The following is a 24,709-nucleotide window of genomic DNA, read 5'->3' on the forward strand; positions in this document are numbered from 1 at the left end:
GTATCGTGCGATGCTCTATATGTTGAAATTTTTGCAGCTTTCTTAGTTCAGAATAGTCAACATTTCAATGAAAGAAAGTTGGTTTTGCATGGATCAAGGCCGTCATGTTGATAACAAATTACACCTGTTACATTCACTGAGCTGATAACGTCCTACCTGATCACATCCTGGGTTGGTGGCATTAGTTTCCAGCGTAACTGTATCCCTGCAAGGTGCTCGAATGAATAAGTGGAAGCGACATGAAGAATTCCGAGAATGTTTCCCGAAACAGGAACTGCTTTCTTTGGCGGATGCATAGAACATGGAAACATTCGCTCGTTGCGTTTGCTACATAAATGCCGTTCGTTGTGTTTATTTGTCGGAGCTATAAATAACGGAGGGCAACCCAAGGCGCAGTAGCGAAGCCTGTGGCTCCGTAGCCGAGTGGTTAACTGGCTTCCGCTCATCTCGCACTTGACGCGAAGCCCCCTGGCTGTCGGCGCTTATGCAACACAGCTGCGCATCCGACACTAATTCGGATCTCAAAGTAACTGACAGAGCCTACTGTGAGCGAGGGTGATTCAGCGGCCCCTACCGCTGTCGTTTTATGCAACCCGGAATGCTGTACCTGGCCTTCCAAAACCACGTGTGAGACTTCCATATTCTCTCGCTCGATACGCACAAACTATTAGTCCTACATATAAAATTAATTGGACCTATTTGTAGAAAATATAATGTAATTAAATTTTGTACTGGGGTATGTTTTCGCTGGAGGCCACGGTTTCAAAAGTGACCTTGAAATGCACCTCCAGCCTCATACTCATGCGTCACCAGTCAAGATTTCTAGTATGTTGATCGTGACATTCCGTCCTACCACTGTGCAAAAATTTACGGCTACGACTACTATTTTCGATAGTCAGTCTTATTCTCTCTCGATTAGGCTGTTACGTCACCAGCACAAAGTTGTTCGGTTAACATTATTTATTTGCCGCGCGGGATTAGCCGAGCGGTCTTAGGCGCTGCAGTCATGGACTGTGCGGCTGGTCCCGGCGGAGGTTAGAGTCCTCCCTCGGGCATGGGTGTGTGTGTTTCTCCTTAGAATAATTTAGGTTAAGTAGTGTGTAAGCTTAGGGACCGATGACCTTACCAGTTAGGTCCCATAAGATTTCACCGACAAATTATTCATTTAAACGTGCTCGTGAGGGCAATGAAAGGAAAACTTTTGTAACCGTTACGCTAAAACGAATTACGTTGAGCATTCGATCCAGACTCAACTCGGACAAGGACAGAACCACTTCGTAATCAGAAGACCTGACGAATGCAACGATGTAACTGTTTGTTTTATGCTATTAAAATTTACAAAATTGTTTGGTAAAATTTACAAAGACAAATTTTACAATTTGTTATTGCTCAACTAAGGCGGTAGAGAAATGAAAACAAAAAATGGTGTCCTCTAGCAAAAACGTATCACAATACAAAATTTACTTACATTAGATTTTCTACAAAATATGCTTTTCATTTTTCCCATGGGACTAATAATTCGCCTGTAACAAGCGAGAGAATATGGAAATCTCGCTCGTGTTTTATGAAGGCCACATATAACATAATGAGGTGCATAAAATGACATCGGCAGGGCCAGCGAAATCGTCCTGCATATCTCTGCCAGTGTACGCAGATGTCAGACATAATAGAACGTTTAATGTAGCGGTAGTACTGTATTTAGAATTGTGGCATGATCTTTAGAACAGAGATACAATGTTATATTAATTTCCTCATTGCACTGGTCTTCCTCGTAACACGACTGACTCCCTGAATAATATGAGACAGATTGTGCTTCCCATTCCCAATACTTAGAAGTCAACTAAATAGAGGAAAGACGTTCCAATAGCTCATTTTGGAACTTACATGTTACTTGTTCTCAGCTTCCACGCCCACCGCTACGAGTAGTGGGGTATCTTGTGGAACCGCTCCAAGTACTGTGATAACGCGTTGCTGGATGTCCGAATCATTACAGGAGAGGAGACCTGGTGCTACAAATAAGATGCGGAGACGGAGTGACAATCAACGGCATGTTGTTCATCGACTTCCCAGGCTCCCTCGGCTAGAAAATAATGATGGATCAAGCTCTTGCTGTCGAAAGACTACCAACAATGTGTTAATCTCGGACTTAGTCAGCCGACGTTTTTTCAGGAGGCAGGGAAAACGGTGAACACCTAGCCATGGACTGTTACTTGGTCTCCGATTCGTGCTAGTAGCACCAGATATCATCTCCTGTAATGATGCGGGTATCCAACAGCGCGCGTCATTTGTGCTTGGGGCGATTCCACAGAATCATTAGTTGACAGTTTCCAGCAGATTTACACGCGATGTCAGAAGTGTGTTGCAGTGAGTGGTGATTCCTTTGTAGGCCATTATAGGTACTTTGTTCGTTAACTCTTGTTTCCTTTATTTTCCGATACCACTGACCGAACTTTTCAGAAGCACCTTGGTAGTCCTCCCTGTGTCCCGGAAGTAGCGTCCATCAGAAAGGAGCCACAAATCCTCGGTATGGGCCAAAAGATAATTGTTTTAAGTCTTCTTAGGGTCCTAAATTTCTATCTGGCGACCTACAGCCTCTTAATTCCCACAATCGTAAAAGTTTCGCCACTCCAGGCGAATATAAATTTCAAAGGAATAACTATTCCTCCGTAGAACAGATGTCTCTCCAGGAATTAAATTGTAATATAATACATTCAAAATTAAACCGCTATCTAATGTATCCCCGTACTGAGAAGTGATCGAAGACACATTAAAAGAATAACTTAATCAACGAAACGAAACTCAGTTCAGTGTCCTTGGATTAGTGTCCACGCAAATAGATACAACAGAAATTTGTCTCCCTCGAAATTGTCTGTGGTGTGCATACGTGATGAACCCCAGAGTCGTGGTAGCTGGGACATTACTAGGCTTGTGGTGCTGCCGGTGTGTGACGGGGCCGACGAGAAATACGAACTTCGCAACGAACTTGTCGGCTTGGCCGTGCAGGCTCCACGGGAAATAAATCTGTAACTGAAAATGTACCCATTAAAGGCGTTAACTTTGTCATGTACTATCGAGAGCTTGCACACATTTATTAAACTCGTCTGAAATAGTTACTCGCTCCCCGCCAGCGACGGCCGCTGGCAATCGTAAGACCTGTAGTGTCACGTGCTGTTACGTCAGTGCCGCGGCTTGTCTTTCTCGTGGTCCTCAGGCGTATAGCGGCTGACGTGCTTCTGGTGCAGACCTGGACGAACGGAGTCGGATCTGCCGCCGTGGAATGCTGACACGAAATACTGGCACAGACGGTATTTCCGGTACTGCCAACTGGCAGCACAGAAACTGAATTGCATTTGCAGCTGGACAGAGCTGCTGATACTGCCGACTTGAAGCATGGGCGTAGCACGGTGGCCTAAATAGTCGGTAGCGGATGGGTATCAGCGTGGCGCTGTGGAGCGCGTGACCTGGCTTGGCAAAACAGTGTCTGCCGACAACGCACCTGGCTGCAACAGGCACACTGCCTGTCGGTGAGGTTGCTGCCCCCAGATGTTGTGGAGGCAACGTGTAACTCCGTGGTAAACACGCCGGCCACACTAGCATATACGAGGTGCGACAATGAAGTAAGGAGACTGATTTTCTTTGCAAGATTTGCTGCTTTAAACATGCAAACAGAAAAGATTGTAACAAGTACAGAGATATCTCTTTAATCAGCGTTGTGGATGAAATCATCTCAGATATTGTTGAAAGGAAAGTGCGAGTATTAGTTGAGGACAGGTTGGATGAAAATCAGTGTGGGTTCAGACCTCTTAGAGGTTGTCAGGACCAGATCTGTAGCTTACGGCAAATAATGGAGAAGTGTTAAAAAAAGGAACAGGGAATTGTATCTATGCTTTATAGATCCAGAAAAGGCATATGACCGGGTTCCTAGGAGGAAGTTATTGTCTGTTCTACGAGATTATGGAATAGGAGGCAAACTTTTGCAAGCAATTAAAGGTCTTTACATAGATAGTCAGGCAGCAGTTACAGTTGACGGTAAATTGAGTTCATGGTTCAGAGTAGTTTCAGGGGTAAGACAAGGCTGCAACCTGTCTCCACTGTTGTGCATATTATTTATGGATCATATGTTGAAAACAATAAACTGGCTGGGTGAGATTAAGCTATGTGAACACAAAATAAGCAGTCTCGCATATGCGGATGACTTAGTTGTGATGGCAGATTCGATTGAAAGTTTGCAAAGTAATATTTCAGAGCTAGATCAGAAATGTAAGGAGTATGGTAAGAAGATTAGCATCTCCAAAACGAAAGTAATGTCAGTGGGAAAGAGATATAAACGGATTGAGTGCCAAATAGGAGGAACATAGTTAGAACAGGTGCACGATTTAAAGTACTTAGGATGCATAATCTCACAGGATGGCAACACAGTGAAAGAACTGGAAGCGAGGTTAGCAAAGCTAATGCAGTGAGCGCTCAGCTACGATCCTCTCTCTTCTGCAAGAGGGAAGTCAGTACCAAGACTAAGTTATCCGTGCACCGTGTCCAGCGAAAGCTGAGTGGATTCAGGTTACCTTATCAATAAGGTTGAGGTTACGGATATGAAAGTAGCTAGGGTGATTGCAGGTACTAGTAGATGGGAACAATGGCTGGAAGGTGTTCACAATGAGCAAATAATAAAAAAAAAACTGTAATGAACTCTGTAGATGTAGCAGTCAGGGCGAACAGGCTTAGATGTTGGGATCATGTTACAAGCATGGGAGAAGCAATGTTACCCAAGAGACTCATGGGTTCAGCAGTAGAGGGTAGTAGTAGTCCTGATAGACCGAGGAGAAGGTACCTGAATCCGGTTAAGAATGATTTTGAAGTAATAGGCTTAACATCAGAAGAGGCACCAATGTTAGCACTGAATAGAGGATCATGGAGGAATTTTATAAGGGGGACTATGCTCCAGACTGAACGCTGAAAGGCATAATCAGTCTTAAATGATGATGATGATGATGATTTGGCAACCCTGCAGGCTTGTGTACGCACAGAACCTTTGACCTTGGTCTCTCGTCACGGAATTGGAACAGCGTAATAGTGCGCTACGGTATGCCATTTCTCTTTGCGTTAAATTGAGTGAAAACGCGACGAAAACTTACGATAACCTTCAGAAGGCTTTTGGAGAGGACGTTACGTCAAGAGCTCAAGTTTTACGTTGGCATAAAATGTTTAGTGAAGGCAGAACGAATGTTGGAGATGAATACCGTAGTGGACGACTCAACCTCACGGACGGATGTCAACTTGGCCAGGGTGATTGAGCTCGTACGATCTGATCGAAGATTATCCGTGAAAATGATTGCAGAAGAACTGAACATTAATCAAGAAACGGTTCGTCTAGTAATAACTGAAGATCTTGGTATGAGAAAGATTTGTGCAAAAATGGTCCTCAAAAATCTCACACCACAACAGCGAGAAACACGGAAAAATGTGGCAGCCAATCTGTTAGAGCAAACAGAAATCAATCCAGTATTGTTGAGCTGTGTTATGATGTGATGTCAGTTGGTTTCTTCAGTACGATCCAGATACAAAACGCCAAAGTTCGCAGTGGTGTTGAGAGGGATCACCCAGACTAAAAAAAGCTCGCATGTCAAAGTCAAAGTCAAAAGTGAAATTCATGCTTGAGTGCTTCTTTAATTCCTAGGGAATTGTTCATAAATAGTGGGCCGGCCGCGGTGGTCTAGCGGTTCTAGGCGCTCAGTCCGGAACCGCTCGACTGCTACGGTCGCAGGTTCGAATCCTGCCTCGGGCATGTATGTGTGTGAGGTCATTAGGTTAGTTAGGTTTAAGTAGTTCTAAGTTCTAGAGGACTGATGACCACAGATGTTAAGTCCCATAGTGCTCAGAGCCATTTGAACCATAAAGAGTGGGTGTCTCCTGCACAAACAGTTAACCAATATTACTGCAAAGAAACTTTAGAAAGACTTCGTAAAAGAGTTCTTTTTGTCCGTGCCAACATTGCTGATACTTGTATTCTGCGTCATGATAATGCTCCACCCCATACTGCTCTGTCAGTACAGAAATTTTTAACCTCAAAACAAATTTCAGTACTACCACAGCCACCTTATTCACCAGATATTGGTCCCTGTGACTTTTTTTATATTTCCGAGAGTCAAAACGGCGGCAAGGGACACCATTTTCAAACAACACAAGATGGCCATAAAGCTGTGACGAGGGTCTTGGAGGATATTACAGAAGTTGAGTTCCAGAAATGTTATCATCAGTGGCAGAAGCGCTGGGAAAAGGGTGTGAAATGAGAAGGAAGCTACTTTTAAGGAGACAACACTAAACTTGACTAAAACGGTAACCACTATTTTTTCCACATCAGTCTCATTACATTATTATCGCATCTCGTTGTGGTGGAGGCCGTTTACACTCGTCCGCCTGGTGGGGCGGCTACCCGCACGGCCTGCCTGGTGTTTGGAGAAAAGGACTACCAGGCGGATACAACACTTTAGAGTCACTGAAATACTACTCAAATGTAAAGCAGTGAATTGCTGAGCAAAGAAATCTTGTCTGTCTTGATCAACACATGTGAACTCATTGCGTCTCCCTCGTAACATCTACGTATCCTTTCTTTAACTGAGACCCGATTAATATGACTCAACCAGTTATCTTTGTCTGGCGCAATTAAAAGCGCTACGTCAGTCAGACATGTATGTAAAACAATGACTGGCGTTAGCAAGTTGCTAGAGAGTTTTTGTTCTTGCCGTACACAGCTTTTGCAAATTGTGTGCAGCACGAGCCATATATTGGCGTCATCGCTGACGCTGCGTCCGGCCAGCTAGTGCGTCCCCTGGCTGCTTGAAATTCTGCATGACGGCTCGTTGTTCAACATGAAACACTCTTCCAGAAACATTAATTAGTGTTGCAAGATTCACTTTTTATTTAACTGATGACTTGTTTGTCCTGTCACTGTTCATGGTTAAACTTGACTGTTATGCTTATGTATATAATCTTGATAAGGTTTATATGTTATTTCAGACAATACTGTTCTGTCTGTCCATCTGGATGTTTTGGAAATGGGTTCAGGTAACCCGAAACTAGTCAATCAGTTAAATAAAAGTGAATCTTCCAACTTTGGCGGTCTCTATACTGAAATGGTTAACATGTCGCTGTCTTGCAATTAAATCAGCGATTGTCCCTCTCGTGCAACTGTAAGTCCATCACTCGGCTAATATCTTTACAACGTCGACCTAGCGCCACTGCTTTAAAGGGGAAAATTGAAAAAAAGCTGCATGTACAGCAGTAACATTAGGACTGTTGCAACTGTAACGCGGCTTGCAGAGTATGGATGTGTATCTACCTGCCACACAGACAAACTTACTCTGAGATGTCCTGGAAACTGTTTAATTTCTTCATTTAATTGAAACACGAATTAAATGTTCCAGTTGTACGGTTTTTTACATCGCTATGCCCAGTTATAGAGTGCAGTTGAAATTATTGCGATTATGTGTGTTGTTTCTACTTCCCCCAAAATTTCTTTATTTTCTCTCTGTAGTTTTTCTTACGTTCTTCTGTCGAATTTGTCTTAGCGGTGACACTTCGTTTAGCTTTAAACTGAAGCTTCTGAATTAAAGTTTTGAATGCAGCTCTGTCCTTTAGAATTTAGTTTGTAATGCCAATTTCTTGAGCTCTTTTTTTTTCAATTTCAAGTATCTAGGAGAGGGCAAGGTAGAGAATCTTTTTAGCCAGTCTACTATCATTCATTCTCAGCATTTGACCAGAAAATTTCAGATTTCTCTTTCTGAAAGTGTCCAACATTTTCTCCAAATTTTGGTAAACTCTCTGTATATTTGAGTTTTATGCAGATTGTCTCAACACATACAGGATAAAAATGTTCCATCCATGTTTTCCTTTTTTGTTTTTCTCTACCTCTAAAGTTTACGATCTCTGATGCTTATAACGCTTCAGGTTTTACTGCTATAATGTAATATTTTAAATTTGCGTTAAGAGATACTGATTTTTGATTGCAACTATTCCATGTATTCCTATAAACGTTTTGTAATGTAATAATTCTCCCTTTGAGGAAAGGTATTCGCAAATTGCCAATAATCTATACATCAGCTATACAAATGATTAGTGACATGTGAAAATTTGTGCTGGACCGAGATGCGAACCACGATTTTCCGGCTCTCACAAGCGCTCTCCTTAACCATTCAGCTATCCGTACACGCCTTGCGGACCGACCCAAACCTCTGGAGATCACAATGTTTACGTCCTATGCTCGCACACATTTCATGTTATTACTTCTCATGGAGAGACAATGTTGTTATCGTGGTGTTTCCCTTGCCGGGTATGTTTTACAGGTTTGGAATACCTCTTTTTCGCAGTGTATGAACAGTACTACACAAAGCCGTTCGGACATAAATGCATGAAGTTCGCTAGATCTTCTACATCTTAGGTGAACTTTAGTTTCGAGTAATCTGCCAACGGGTATTCTTTTTACTTCTTTTTGTCATCTCTTAATTACTTTTTGCAGTACTAGACTGAACATTAAATGGGTTAGGCTGTCTCCCTGGCGGCCCCTTGTTTTATATCAAAATGTTCAGACACAGCATTCTTCGGCTCAGGATTTGTAAGACTGTCATGAGAATGAGAATTTGTTCCGCACAGGATCTACATTTCCTAAAACATGCTGACGTTCTGCAATTAAATGATCCGTTTGTGCTTCGAGCCATTTTAATATTATTTCTGAAGGAATCTTGTAACTGCCAGTAACGAAATACTGTTACATTTATTTACATCAGTTTTCTCCTTTTTTGTGAAGAGTGGATTACGGCACACTGTCATTCTTTAGGGATTATTTCGTCTGTAAAAGCTTTATAGTTGCTGTGAGTTAGTCAAATGTTCCATACATCATTTGAACGATCCTTTTATCAAAATGAAGTGGAACGAGTCTGTTTAAGTAAAATGTGTTAACATCTATGAATACATTATTTTTCAATCCTAAGCATGCAACTACACTTAAAAACACGTTGTTTCCCCAGTCCGCCAGTTTTTAAATAGCAGTACATCCAGGGAATAGGAGTTGTCCAGGAAGAGTGATTTCAGGTTAGATTTAAGACTTGGTTTGCTACCTGTCACACATTTATATTTTTGGGTAAATCATCAAAAATTTTGGTTACTGCCTATTGAACCCTCTTCTGACCCACTGATAGCTTTCATAATGAATAATAGAGGTAATACTGTTCTTCTATTGTTGTAGGTATGGGCAGCACTATCCTTCCCAAATTGTGATCGATTATTTATGGTGAATTTCATTACCAAATATTCGTATTGTGATGAGGGAATTAAAATGCCTAATTTCTAGAAGACTGCTGGTGAAGACACAGTACTTTCTTTCTAAGCGATGAGTTACCACAGAATATTTTGCTATAAGACACAGTTGAGTGGAAATAGGCAAAATATGTTGGAAGGTTGGCTTGTTTATTTTCAAGTCTAGCAGTTCTACAAAGAGCAAAAGTAGCGCAATGTATTGGTTGGAGAAGTTCATTGATATTCTTCTCCCATTTCAAGTTATCATCAATATGTGCGCCCAAAAATTTGGAGCAGTTTTCCCTTTCCATACCGACTGTGCAACATCAATTGTTGGTATGACTGTTTGTTGCACGGAACTGATGATAATAAGTTTTCTAGAAATTTAGTGTAGTCGATTTTCAGAGAGCCACATAGTAATTCTTTGAAAACGTCGCTAACAATCTTTCTGTGGCTTTGCCACTAAGATAATGTTCCAAGTGTAGAAGTATGAAACTGGAATTTCTCTATAGATAGTGCTAGCCGTCAGTGTACTCTCCTAAGACAGCGTCTGCGGCGCCATTTCCTTCCTGTAACAGCTGACGATGAATGTCAACACACCGTAGCCCAAGTTCCATACATCGGTATCTGTTTCAAACACGTAAACATGTCGCGTTCTGTGCCTACGAACTACGATTTGTGGACAGCGTTGGTTTCCTGTTATCATTTGAAGAAACTGCTGCAGAATCGCATCGAATGCTTGTTGAAGCTTTCGGCGAATATGCTCTTGTTCAGAGTGGTTCAAAAAATTCAAAAGTAGTGATTTTGACGAAAGAAACGACGAGCGCGGGAAACCACCTAAAACGTTCGAAGACAACGAATTACAGATCTTACTGAATGAAGGTGATACTCAGATTCAACAGGAACTCGCGGAACAAGTGAATGTGACGCAGAAAGATGTTTCTCTTCAGTTGAAAGCTATGGAAAAGGTACAGAAAGTGGGAAAATGGGTTCCGCATGAGCTGAATGAAAGACAGCAAGCAAATCGAAAGACCACTTGTGATATGCTGCTCGCCAGATACAAAATAAAGTCGTTTCTCCATCGAATAGTGAGAGACGAAGAAAAATGGATATATTTTGAGAATCCTAAGCGTCGTAAATCATGGGTGAACCCAGGCAAACCACTGACATCCACTGCAAGACCAAATCGCTTTGTAAAGAAGACAATGTTCTATGTTTGGGGGGATCAAAAGAGCGTCATTTATTATAAGCTGTTAAAACCTGGCGAAACCGTCAACACTGATCACTAACAACAGCAAACGATCGATTTAAATCGAGCATTGCGTGAAAAACAACCGGAATATGGAAAACGGCAACACAGTCGTACTGAGCCATGATAACGCCCCATCACACACAGTGCAACAGGTCGGGGAAACGATCGAGGTATTAATTTCGGAGATACTAGGGCATTCGGCTTAATCTCAAGACTTGGCTCCGTCCGACTATTATCCATTTGCATCACTGGGATACGCCCTCTCTGTAAACAATGCTTCAATTCGTATGAAATTTACGAAAACGGCTCGCGGAAAGGTTCGCTTCAAAAGAAGAACTGGTTTCTTGGCGTGGCATTCATAGTCAGCCGGAGAGATGGCAATGTATAAGTAGCAATGGAGATTATTTTGAATAAAATATTGGTTATAAGTTTCAAACAACAGACGTATAATTACTGTAACCAAATTCCGGTTTTATACATCTGCACTTCGTATTGTAGCACTAGTATCGTCAGCAAAAAGTTCGATTTCAGCTTGTTGAGCATCGAGTGGGAAGCCGTTTATAGATAGTCCCAGAAGCAATAGACAAAATATTCAGCCAGATGACAGGAATGATCATACGAGTCGAAAAAGGCCCAGCAAAGATAGGCTTCAAAATACATACCTTAAGATCTATGAGCTCTTCTTCATTCGACTAATGTGAAACACAACTCTTTCACAGCACAAGCACAGAACAGATCTTAACGTATACATTTTAGAGCTCATGTTTACTAAACTTTTATTGCTGTGAATGATCGTTCTTGCCGTAGCCCTGAATGATGCCTGCTCTTCCTGAGAGGAGAAGTACCGGACCCAACACTGAACAATGCGGTATTCCCTTTCTGGTTTCTCCTAATTCACTAATATAATGCTTTTACACTGTGGGCCACAAGTTTTTCATTTTTCTTGTCAAGCTTCATGAGCCTGATGTGGTGGTAGGGTTACGACAAACACTACTGGACATTAAAATTGCTGCACCACGAAGATGACGTGCTACAGACGCGAAATTTAACCGACAGGAGGAAGGTGCTGTGATACGCAAATCATTAGCTTTTCAGAGCATTCACATAAGGGTGGCGCCAGTGGCGACACCTACAACGTGCTGACATGAGGAAAGTTTCCAACCGATTTCTCATACACAAACAGCAGTTGAGCGGCGTTGCCTGGTGAAACGTTGTTGTGATGGCTCGTGTAAGGAGGAGAAAAGCGTACCATCACGTTTCCGACTTCGATAGGGGTCGGATTGTAGCCTATCGCGATTGCAGTTTTTCGTAACGCGACATTGCCACTCGCGTTGTTCGAGATAGAATGACTGTTAGCAGAATATGGAATCGGTGGGTTCAGGAGGGTAATACGGAACGCTGGGTCCCAACGACCTCTCATCACTAGCAGTCGAGATGACAGGCATCTTATCCGCATAGCTCTAACGGATCGTGCAGCCACGTCTCGATCCTAGAGTCAAGAGATGGGGACGTTTGCAAGACAACAACCCCTGCACGAACATTTCGACGACGATTGCAGCAGCATGAACTATCAGCTCGGAGACCATGGCTGCGGTTACCCTTGACGCAGACAGGAGCACCTGCGATGGTGTACTCAACGACGAACCTGGCTGCACGAATGGCAAAACGTCATTTTTTCGGATGAATCCAGGTTCTGTTTACAGCATCATGATGGTCGCATCCGTGCTTGGCGACATCGCAGTGAACGCACATTGGAAGCGTGTATTCGTCATCGCCATATTGGCCGGCGTCATGGTATGGGGTGCCATTGGTTACACGTCTCGGTCACCTCTTGTTAGCATTGACGCCACTCTGAACAGTGGACGTTACATTGCAGATGTGTTACGACCCGTGGCTCTACCCTTCATTCGATCCCTGTGAAACCCTACATTTCAGCAGGATAATGCACGACCGCATGTTGCAGGTCCTGTACGGGCCTTTCTGGATACAGAAAATGTTCGACTGCTGCCCTGGCCAGCACGTTCTCCAGATCTCTCACCAACTGAAAACCTCTAGTCAGTGGTGGTCGAGCAACTGGCTCGTCACAATACGCCAGTCACTACTCTTGAAGAACTGTAGTATCGTGTTGAAGCTGCACGGCAGCAGTACCTGTACACGCCAGCCAAGCTCTGCTTGAGTCAATGCCTAGGCGTATCGAGGCCGTTATTACGGCCAGAGGTGGTTGTTCTGGGTACTGATTTCTCAGGATCTATGCACCCAAATTGTGTAAAAATGTAATCACATGCGAGTTCTAGTATATTTGTCCAATGAACACCCGTTTATCATCTGCATTTCTTCTTGGTGTAGCAATTTTAATGGCCAGTAGTGTAGCTTGCTTTTGAGGGTAGAGAGGAAGTACGCGCCGGTTACAAGGTCTCTTGTGTGGTGTGCGTGCAGGACGCGCTGGACCCGCTACGTGCGCTGTGCTACCCGGACGCGGACGTCTTCCTGGTGGTGTTCAGCGTGGTGGCGCCGGCGACGCTGCGCTCCGTGGAGCGGCGCTGGGCGCCCGAGGTGCGGCGTCACTGCCCCGACGCGCCGCTGCTGCTGGTCGGCGCCCAGGCGGACCGGCGTCGCGACGCCCGCCTGCTGGCCACACTCGCCGCCGCGGGCCAGGCGCCCGTCTCCGCCGCCCGCGCCGCCCAGGTAACACACACACACACACACACACAAGCGCGCGCCGTTGCTACCCACAATGTAGCAATAATTGTAAGTTTATGCAATGTGGTTATAAGTAAAGTGCAGCTATTTACAGAAGTTGGATACACCGGTTGCCGTCAGATCACCGAAGTTAAGCGCTTTAAGGCGTGGCCGTCACTTGGATGGGTGGCCATCCGGGCCGCCATTGCTGTTGCCATTTTTCGGGGTGCAGTCAGCCTCGTGATGCCGATTGAGGAGCTACTCGACCGAATAGTAGCGGCTCCGGTCAAAGAAAACCATCGTAACGAATGGGAGAGTGGTGTGCTGACCACACGCCCCTCCTATCCGCATATTCATATGAGGATGACACGGCGGTCGGATGGTCCCGGTGGGCCACTTGTGGCCTGATGACGGAGTGCTTTTTACTTACAGAAGTCCAATGTGAGCTTTAATCATCGTATTGCAGCGAAACTTGATAGGTATGCTAATGCGGAATCGATTTACACTGGGGAAAAAAATTAGTTCTAGTCTCGGCCACCAGGAGCAAAACTGGCGTTGTGAATGCAAGAAAGACGTATGCAAGTGTTTCCATCTGTAATGGACTGGGAATTGGACGTGGTGAGAAAAGGTTAAGCGATTGAGAAAGGTACAACGTTGATTTTATTATTAACGGCCGTTTACACAATTTGTGCAAATGAGCACCAGAGATTTTGACAACATGTCACAGCGCCGGACTTGCACGTGGTGGTCAAAATTGGAAGTAATTTTTTTTCAGCGTAAATCTGTTGTGCGTTAACGCATAACCATATTTAGGAAGTTCTGCTGCTGTATGATAATTACAGTCCAAACCAGACCTCCGTGAGTAAGTGCACTTTAACTATAACCAACCACTACAGGGCTCGACAAAGATGTGGAAACTGCGGTAGAAATGCGTGCTTGAACATACATGCATGTGCTAGCCACGCCTGCTGGTTGCGCTCTTGTATTTGGTCACTAACGGTACACGTGAAATGTCCTCAGTCGTCGAAAGTGTTAGTCTTAGCCAGAATAGTGTCCCGTGTATTTCTGAGTGCATTTTGTCTGAGCTACGCTAATCCTAACAGGAGCAGCTTTTTTGGGGTCGTATGGTGCGTGCCTACCTAACCAAAATGTCTGAAGCGTGTGGAGTTCCAAGAGAAACCGTATCTAAGCTCTTTACCGCATACAAGAAAAATGGAAAAGCTTCATCCGCTAAATCCTAACGCGGACGAAAGAGGCTAGAATTATCGTGACGGACGTTCATTGAAGAGGATTGTGCCAAAAAATTAGAGGAATACAGCTGCAAAGGTCACCGCAGAACTGAATGTCTAACTCGCGAACTCTGTCAGTACCAAAAGAACATGAAGGGAGCTCCATAAGCAGGGAATTGAAGGTCGAGCTAGAATGTCAAAGTGGTGAAACGCACTTCACAGGAAAATGTATTGTCGAAGGCATCAAACCTAGGGAGAGTGTTATGTAGAAGGATAAGTCTTGTTTCGAACTGTTGCCAACTTATGGCAGAGTTTACGTCCCAAGATTGAAACAGGGCCCAAACAGCACAGAAATAACCTTTTCTTCTTTTGGAAAAAACTTGGGGATAATTCTGGACCATCATTTAGACAGAACTGAGCACACAATCGCAGTCTGTAACAAAAGTGTGACTGTTATTTCACTCACTGCAAATATGTAAAACAATTTCTTTCAGGCTTGAAGAGAAGCTCGTGGGGACACTAATACTCCCCATGCTTGACTATGGTAATGCCGTTCTCCAAGGACTTTCATACGAAAGAATTGGCAATGAATACTTTTTTACCATACATTTAGGACGTATGGTTTTTCGAGCACATCACACCAGCCTACAGACGATTATCATGGCTACGTGCCAATTAGCGTAGAGATCATCGTACCCTGTGTTTAATCTATCATCTTCTCAGGCATTGCAACTCCTCTTATTGGTTGAAAGATATCATGTTTAAGCCAGTGACTTAACCTTTTTATTTCCACTATTGCAATTTCGGCCTTTGGTCATTATCAAGTGCAGCTGAAATACAAAATGTTTATAAAATAATTTACAAAAATCGTTGTGTATTTTGACATTCGGCCGATTACACAATTTGAAAAATGCAGCTTTGTAACTATGTTTACTTACACGTTTTGGCATCGATAAGTGTCAACTTTATACTGGCGGACACATTTATACGCCGTTGTCAATTTCTGTTACATGCATTCGTAACGCTGCTAAGTAGTGTGAGCACACATGTAATCCGTTTACGCGCCAAAATGGCTACCAGTAGCCTGTAACTAGTCGTTCGCTGCTGTGGTTTGGTGCAAAAGTTACTAGTGGTGGTGGAACGAACATGTGTGTGTACAGACTGCTGTTTTACGATATATAGACATGTGTGCTCGCACTAATTAGCAGCGTTACGAATTTATACAACAGCAAATGACAACGACGTATAAATGTGTCAGCCTGTATAAAGTGACATGCCTGAAGGTCAAAACAAGTAATTATACATAGTTACATAGCTGCATTTGTCAAATTGTGTAATCGGCCGAATGTCAAAATACACAACGATTTTCGTAAATTATTTTATAAGCATTTTGTAGTTCAGCTACACTTGATAATGGCCGAAATTGCAATAGTGGAAATAAAAAGTTTAACAGTGACTGCCGTAAACATGATGTGTTTCAAAAAAAATTGTATGACTGTGAATCCCAGTTATGAAAAGTTAACCTCTTATTTGTCTTCAACTCTTACACAACTGTCTGTGCAGCGCAGCAGAAAGACCCAACAAAGTAAGTAAAATTCTCTCTATACAATAGCATAACACTGCCGTGTTCTGTAAATTGTTTTCTGTATGAGGAATCCTTCTTTGGAATAATCTTCCTCAAAATATCAGAGAAATTAAATTCCTTCCAAGCTTCAAAAGACAGCTAATGATGCACCTTCTCTAACTACAGCCATCTCGCCTACGTTCTCTTTAGTCTCTCTGCGCCACAACTTCCCCCTGCCCCTCATCGCCAGAGCTCTTTTCTTTATAGCCTCTTATTTTTTGACTGTCACTGCCATTTCAAGTTTCTCCTCTTCCTTTATCCCTTCCGCTTCTGATAATTCTAAGCGTACCTTCAAATGCTCTAAGCTAGTCTATATCATTCTAAATACTCTTTACTATTATCGTTATTAGTGTCATTATTATTATTATTATTATTATTATTATTATTATCATTGGGAAGTTTTGTAATCTCTCTTGTATGTCTTGCTCCTTGTGTGATTTAAGGGATGGCCTTAGGCCATAATATAAACAAAAAAATACACCGTCGGAACAGCCCTTGAAGGCCCAAAAGTACCGACTGGCCGCCATATCGTCCTCAGCTCTGAGGCGTCACCGGATGCGGTTACGGAGGGGCATGTCAACGACACACCGCTCTACCGCTTTCCCGACCGTTGTCAGTTTTCGTGACCGGTCCTGCTACCCCCGGTCAAGTAGCTCCTCAATTGGCCTGCCAACAGCTCTCGGCAGAGCCGCATGTTGACCCATCCGAGTGCTAGCCAAGCCCGACAGCGCCCAACTTCAGTGGCCTGACGGAAACTGGTGCGACCACTGCGGCGGCAAGGCCGTTAGCCCTTAAGTTGTGGTATGGTCACGCAAAATATTAATAAATGAAAAAATATATTTTGTAATGTAGGTTATGGTGGAAGACAGATGCACGAATGGACATTAACATTAAGATCACCTGCTTAATAGCATACTATTCCGCCTTTGGAAGAGATGGAGCAGTTTCCAGAGGTGTGTGGCACCAGATGTCTAACCACTGGTCGCTCAATTCCGTAAATTACGGGCCGCTAGTTACTGGAAACAGAGCTGGCTCCCGATTGTGTCCCAGATTCGTTCCGTTCGATTCATATCAGAAGACGACTTAAAATTTAATTCGCTATTGCTTTTCCCATACTACTGTAGCACGCTGTTGGTCTTGTGACATGGACAGTTAGCATGCTAGATGACATCGCCATCTAGTGACACATCAAGAATAAAGCGATGCAGGTGGTTCGCAACAATGTTCATATAGCCCACAGCCACCACGGTGTCTTAGTTACCACCACAGGAAACTCGGAGGCCCGAGTGAATATCCGCAACACTATAATACTACTCCAACGACCTGTGGCTGCCACTTGGTGTATGTGTCGAGCAGGTGTTCGCTTGTATGGCAGCATTTCCAAACATGAGCATCGTTCTATTGCAGCCAGAAACGTGTTTAATCCGACCAGGTGACAGGTTTCCATTGATCAACAGCCTAGTATCGATGATTTCCTGTCCACTGCAAGTGTAACTAACGGTGATGTTGGGTAAACGTGGACACACATTGGGGTCGTCTGCTGTGGAGCCGTATGTTGAACGATGTTCGCTGAAGGATGTGCTCGGCAACTGTTGCTGTACTTTGTCGGCTCGTCTGCCGAAGGTCGCCGCCTACCGTGCTCCAGTCTCCGGTTCTGAGATGAGCCGTGGACACCCAGCAGTTGTTCGTCTGTTCGTAGTTTCACCGTCTTTCAAAGGCTCACGTCAGTAATACACGAACAGCAGACTAGCTTCGCCGTTTCCGAGATTCTCGTTCCCAGGTGCCAGGCTGCAACATGCTGCCCTTTGTCAATGGTAGAGGATTTCCCCAATTGTGAACCATTTGCTACATTTATTTCCCACTCGTCTCTCTTCCGCTCGTGTACTTCTTCCGCCGCGTCACCTGCCCTGCTACCAGGTGCCATTCTTTCTTGCGTTGGGCAGTGGTCACGTTTTGGCACATCAGTATATGAACCAGAGTCTAGGATACGGTAGAAGATGGCGCTGGGGTGGCGTGTTGGGTGTGGATACGTTGTGATTGAAATACTGATCGTCTCGTAGCACGAGATTAACACGGGAAACACATACACAACGGCACATCGGTTTTGTTATTTTCTGCACAATCGTAGTACATGCTTTGCTGTAACAGTTCTGCTCGACCGCGACGTGCTTCTCAAGCGTTAATTAGGTATGAGGAATTCAAACTTCAGCAAACCTGTTGAACATCATTCGAAAGCTCCGGGCGCCGAACAACAGGGCTCACGAGAAACACGAACTTCGCAATAACCTTGTGACGTAACACTAGTTGCCCTGCGTGACACACTGTGAGCGCTCGGCTCCATTCAGGGCTCAAGAGAAAAAAAGGTAGTCAGTGGAAAGCTACCCACTAAAGGTCTTAACTTCGTCATGTTCTATGGAAAGCTTGCATGCAATTAAACGCCCAGTTAAGAATTATTAAGTTCGTTTGAAATGGTAATCCGTTCGCCACCTGAGCCGGTTACTGCAAGACCTGTAGTGTCAAGTGCTATGACGCACGCATTAGGGCTCTTATTTCTTGTTGGACACGTCGAGCAGTGGCGTTATCAAAACCGGCTAAGGCGGCAGACTGAAAGTTGCCGGTACTGCATTCAATCCTCGTAATTTTTTCTGCTAATATTCCACCGAACAATAGTATGACAATTCTTCAATCACCCTTGAAAGTCTTGGTAATGCCTCCATCTCTAGAAACACACTAAAAGTATCTTTTGCACACTCCTGTAAGAAACGAGCTTCCTGTGTGGTTACGAACTGTCTGAGTAGGAAATCCTTCACTTTTGGTATTGTAACGAAGCGATCTGCAACTCAGCAAGTAAGAAAGGAGATCTGAGTGAAAAATAATAATTAAAAATAGTGTATCAGTTAGTAAAGTGTTGTTCAATGTAGTAGAATTACGATAACTTTATTCTTCGAGGAGTTCGAAAATTCATACAGTTTTATGACCGCGAGCTATTACTTGCAGTGGTGCAAAAAGAAGCGCGCGTAGTTATAAATCTTTTTATCAGTTTTAGAGAATCACTGTTAACGGCTAATTTTCCCATGAAAAACGGGCAATTCATCCGTGGGTCATCTGATAGCGCAGATCCCGAGTTTGTGCCATATGTGGGCTATATTAAAACGGTGACTTTGAGGCCATCTCCTCCTCCTTCTCTCACTTCTAATTCTTCTTCTTCTTCTTCTTCTTCTACTACTACTACTACTACTACTACTACTACTACTACCACTACTACTACTACTACTCTCTTCAGTTACTATCCACCCTCTGCTGAATGAAGGCCTCTTTCATATTGTTCTAGTTCAGCCTGAAAATATTCTCGAGAATGTCTGTTATTTATATGCTTCTTCGGATAACTTCGTTCCTTTTTTTTCCCTCCGATACTGATGTCCATCATCTACCTCTCCATTTTTCCTTATGCGCATCACTCTGTAATTTACGAGCTCTCGTCTTTCTCAGAGCGAACTTTCTAGAACATAAGTTGTTACCAGTAGGACGCAGGTATTGTGCAGTTTCCTTTTTAGTTCCGACAGAACATCCTTCTAGACCTGGATGCCAGTTTCTACCCGACTCAAAGCTATTCTAAGCGGAATCTGTTTCGGTTATATTTCCCTTGCTGATTCTCGTGGCTAGTACCACTCAACACTGCTGTCGTTGTGAAGTGTGTTGTCAGGCCGTCCACTAACTCAACGTTCACACATGAGTGTGGATAACCACAGAAAGTTCATTTCCACTGGCCGAGGATCGTGTCAAGATGTTCGTCCCTTATAGCAGAAGCAGCGCACGGCCATAGTCCTTTCTGTGTTTGCTCATCTTTGATGACAAAGGAACTGCTGTAAGAATTTAGTCTGGTGTTTGACATCGCACTGTCACTAATCATTGGGAAAACTATTATGAGATGTCAACATATTTTTTATGAAGCACAGATATTGCACAATCTTGGTTTCAAATTACAATCGTGATAGTGACTCAGCGTATCAAACTAAATCCACACGAAATTGTCAGATACAAAATTAACACGCGGTGTTGACACGATTTAGACACTCCAAAGAAAGTTTATCTTTATTCTAAAGATCTACATCGTATACAAACGAACACTCACGAAATTACGTCTGAACCCAACCACCTGTTACTGACTTTTATTATTATTATTACTACTATTATTATTATTATTATTATTATTATTATTATTATTATTATTATTATTATTATTATTGTGTCGTCAAGTGGCCCAGCGGCTCTGTTATATACTACAAGCCAATCAGGGAGCAAAATTTGCTTCATCTCCAGACAAGAGAATCTTTGAAGCAAGCAGTGGGAGACATACAACGTGCTTCTCTGTTCCGGCTCACATGATAGTCCACCTGCCCAGTGCGTTATAACCAAGCGGAAGGATCCCAAGAGATCCACAACATCGGCTTTCATGTAGGCAGTTCGACGCTGTCACGTTGGTCAACTTCGCACTTTGAGTGAAACCCAAAATTGAAACAGCGAACTGATTTTTTTCAATCACTGACATTATTTCCTGCCGTATCAATTGGTTCAAATGGCTCTGAGCACTATGGGACTTAACGTCTGAGGTCATCAGTCCCCTAGAACTTAGAACTACTTAAACCTAACCTAAGGACACCACACACATCCTTGCCCGAAGCAGGATTCGAACCTGCGACCGTAGCGGCCGCGCGGTTCTAGACTGTAGCGCCTAGAACCGCTCTGCCACACCCCTGTTCAGATCAGTTAGAATAGGGCTCATAAGCCATCAATATCGCAAAAGGTAGTTTTATTCAGAGACAACTTCGACTGTTTACTGATCAGTTTTAATTGGTCGTGTGTTTGGATCCATAACTTATATTTCCCACGTACGTCTCCAAACCAACCGATACAGAGGTAACATTCAGTTTCTGATTCATTCACTTACAAATACGGTGTTGTCAATGAGTCGACGGCTGTTTTGTGACTGGCCGATGATTTTTATTCCTCTGCTGTACCAGTCCAAGCTACTAAAAATTATTACCATAATTAATATAATTCCTTATTTGGTATAGCCGGCAACAGCTTCAAAAATATCCATACAGTGGGTTAAAATAAAACCCCGAAACGGGACTGCTTGATTTGCAGAGTGAATGTTTAGTATTAGAATACGCCTGTCCTTAGAATTTGAACTGTGTCCTCATGCTGCCGAAAGTATAGTGGAAATATATTAACTCAGTGAAAGTGGACAAGCAGTTGTCTTTTAAAGACTTTCTTCAACTCTTTTACGACGTGTGTACGATCTGTTCATGTTTTGCCACGACAGATAGAGAGCTACACGGAGAGAAGTTGGTAATAATGTTTATGGATCAAAACTCGCTTTCATATTTCTGTGGTGATACTAATTTTGATCGGACACTGTATCAGTATCCTATAGGTACGCGTTACGTATGCAGGGTGATTCCTTGATGATGGAGAAGGTAAAAGTATGAAGTTCAGGGAAGGGACCATGGCCCGGAAACGACGGAAATGTTTAAACGAAAATCTACTCAAGTTGACTCTTAGCCTTCCGCAGCGCTCGTACTAAGAGCCGTATCTTTCGAACCTGATCATGACGTACAGAATTCCCGTCGAATACTCCGAAATATCCACACAGAATTTCCCCTGTTGATGAACTAGTAACAGCGCACGTAACTTGATGATGGAGGAGCAACGGAAAATCATAAGCCTACTGTACAGTAATAATGAATTCCACTTACCTGCACAAATTTCACAACGTGCTACATTGACGACAGTTACCCAGAACGGCGACTCTCAACGCCAACAGATTCTTTTCACTGTTGCACAATGTTTTCTGTGGTACCCGTTGTAATTTCACCGGTATTGTTTAAACAGTGTCGCAGGCAGCAGAAATTCTTGCTAGGAAATATACACTTCAGTCTCCACAGACGCCTCGCACACAAGACATTTAACACAACCTCACAAGAAGAAATCTAGTGGCGTGAGATCAAGTGGACCTCCTCGTCCTGTCAGTTTTCAGGGGATGTCTGATCCAGGTGTACACGAACTCTCAGTCCAAAGCGAGGTGGAGCTCCATCATGTTGGGAAATCAACCGCTGACGAATAACAAGTGAGATATGTTCCAGTAACCTGGGTAGCTGACCTCTGATAAACATCCTGTACACTGGTGCAATTATGTGAGGAGGAAGAAGAAACAGGCCTAATACATAATCAGTGACTATGTTTGCTCACAAATAGGTTGGTAATACATTGATGGCGCTTCAAAATTGTAGCGTGCAATTCTCAGCGGCCCAAACATGACTATTGCAGCTATTTAGAGTTCCGTCTCTGATGAAACAAGCATCATCCGTGAAAAACACATACGCAGAAAAGTGAGGATCGGCTGTAGGGCGCTGCAGGAACCATTGGCTGAACACAAGAGGTCCGAAGTCACTATGATTTACAGCACACACTTCATGTGGATTGAACACAAGAAAATGGCAGGATCGGTCTTAGGAGGCTTCAAATCGTTGTTAAATATGTGATTTCAAACCTCTTACGATCGATGTTGCCAGTTTTCTTGTTTCGAAGCAATCGTTGAACACATGGTACCCAATGGAATCAAATATCCTTCTGTGGATGGTAGGAATATTGCTGCATTCCCTGTAATACTCGGCACACGGTACCCTGAGGAGCATTCATTTCACATTTAACAGATAGTGCTGATTGCAGGCGCTTCATCCTCTCGAGCAGGCACTGCATCTCCTAAGTAGGGAGTCCGTGCATTTCATCGCCCTCCTCTATCATTGAGTGTGAAACCAGTTGCCCTGTTTCACATAATCGTTGGGACAGCCTTGGAAACATGATGTGCACCAGATCTCTTCTACGCGGATATTTGGTCCTGTGCAACCTTTCCGCTTCTCTGCTGCTCCCATTTTCTTGACCGTAAACCAAAATCATGTCTGCGAGCTCCGTCACCGGGTACAGCTCCATTTGGTTAGGACTAATCGACGTTAGTACTCCATCGTGTAATCACGGACAGCAGTCTGCTACATCACATACATTGTGCAGTAGGACTGCTCAAGCCAGCACACAGTTCGCCATGTCAGTATTTCGCTAAGCTTTGCAATCACGAACAGAGGTCTAAGGGCTGTGTTTATGTGAGCGCGTAAACGAGAGAAATTCAGTGTGCTTAAATACTTTCTCATGTGCGCGTAAATTAGAAAAGTCAGTCTTATTTATTTATTTATTTATTTCAGTGGAGGCATTATCCTGTGCACCTTTACTTGAAATGATGCGTCTTGCTGCAAGCTCGTCACCATGGGCGAGTCCTCGTGCAATCAAGTGGAAATTATCGTGTACTAAACGTGGCTTGTAATTTTCAGATTTCCTTGAGATTTTCGAAACACTTCAGTTTTCGTGCTACTTTATTATTTGAAAATTAGCTGTGATATTTGCAACATGATGTGTGTAAAATATACCGTAGCAAAAAGTATTTTGGGGGTCATGATCGCCACGATCTCTTCTGCCCCTCATCATGGATCTGTGCCTCATCTCATCCCGAAAACACTCGTGCCAGTTGCACAGTTGCATTTTATTGCACTATATTATAACTTGCATGTTTGAACGAGTGTAAGATTCTGCGTGCTTTTCGTGGGGCATATGTCAACTATGCTTCACTCCTGCACTTGCTTTTGCCTAACTGTCACCACTAAAGTAATTCTAACCACAGTGCAGTGAATGAGAGAGAGGTCCCACACGTGTTTCTGATTGTGTTTGTCTCGCGTGCTGTGCAGGCGGCGCGGACAATCGGTGCGGCCTCGTACGTGGAGACTTCGGCGCTGACGCAGCGGGACCTGAAGGAGGCGTTCGACCAGGCAATCGTGTGTGCGCTGCGACGGCGAGGGCTGCTGAGGCCGGCCACGCCCCCGAAGCCCCGCCAGCGGCCGCTCTGGAGGCGGCTCTGCTGCTGCACCAGGGGCGGAGGCGGCGCCGGGGGCGGCAGCGGCAGTGGCGAGAGCGCGGGAGCTGGAGGCGGAGGCGACGCCGGGGGCGGGGGCGGCGAATAGCGGCCGGCGCATACCGTCAGCCTGTCTGCCGGGCAAAGACTCGATCCGATTGTGAGAACTGTCGCCGCAGATGACACACCCGCGGCTACGGCGGACTAATACGTATTGAACAGCATCTTGTTATGGTCACGCAGGTTCTTATGGAACTGAGGCTTAGCATCAGAACAGTAAAGCAAATCATCGTGAATGGTTTAGTCGTAAATGAAAAATAATTTACAAATAACAGTTGAATGTTGTTGAATACACCGCAGTGCATGTTATCTGTGAATCTTATGCACGTATGTTTATATTCATTTTTATGGTCCACATCACATGAACAGCAGCTTACTTATTGTAGTTGATACGAAGTTGTACACAATTTTTGAGGATGGTCTGAGGGTTCCTCTTCGATGTAAGCACTGGCTGAATATTACGAAAAAGATTTCTACAGCGAAGTTTTAAAAATTTTCCTGACAAATATTTAAAATACCAAACTTAATAATAGTGAATTTGATTCAAAATACAATATTACACAATAAACAGTTCACAGTAACAATTACATTACTTAAAACCTTCACCATAAAGAATA

General features: G+C 43.7%; 1 protein-coding gene across 1 annotated transcript in view; it reads left to right on the top strand.

Moving 5' to 3' along the window:
• LOC126285377 (cell division control protein 42 homolog) overlaps nucleotides 1-24,230 on the top strand; it is a 574,084-nt gene extending 549,854 nt beyond the window's left edge. Inside the window, exons 3-4 of the mRNA XM_049984703.1 lie at nucleotides 12,977-13,225; nucleotides 23,869-24,230. Of these exons, the coding sequence (XP_049840660.1) occupies nucleotides 12,977-13,225; nucleotides 23,869-24,141 (522 nt within the window). The 3' untranslated portion in view covers nucleotides 24,142-24,230. The remainder of the gene's footprint in view (nucleotides 1-12,976; nucleotides 13,226-23,868) is intronic.
• Nucleotides 24,231-24,709: the final 479 nt, after the last annotated feature.

This window comes from Schistocerca gregaria, chromosome 8 (assembly GCF_023897955.1).
Source record: "Schistocerca gregaria isolate iqSchGreg1 chromosome 8, iqSchGreg1.2, whole genome shotgun sequence".
In the NCBI taxonomy this organism is placed as follows: Eukaryota; Metazoa; Arthropoda; class Insecta; order Orthoptera; family Acrididae; genus Schistocerca; species Schistocerca gregaria.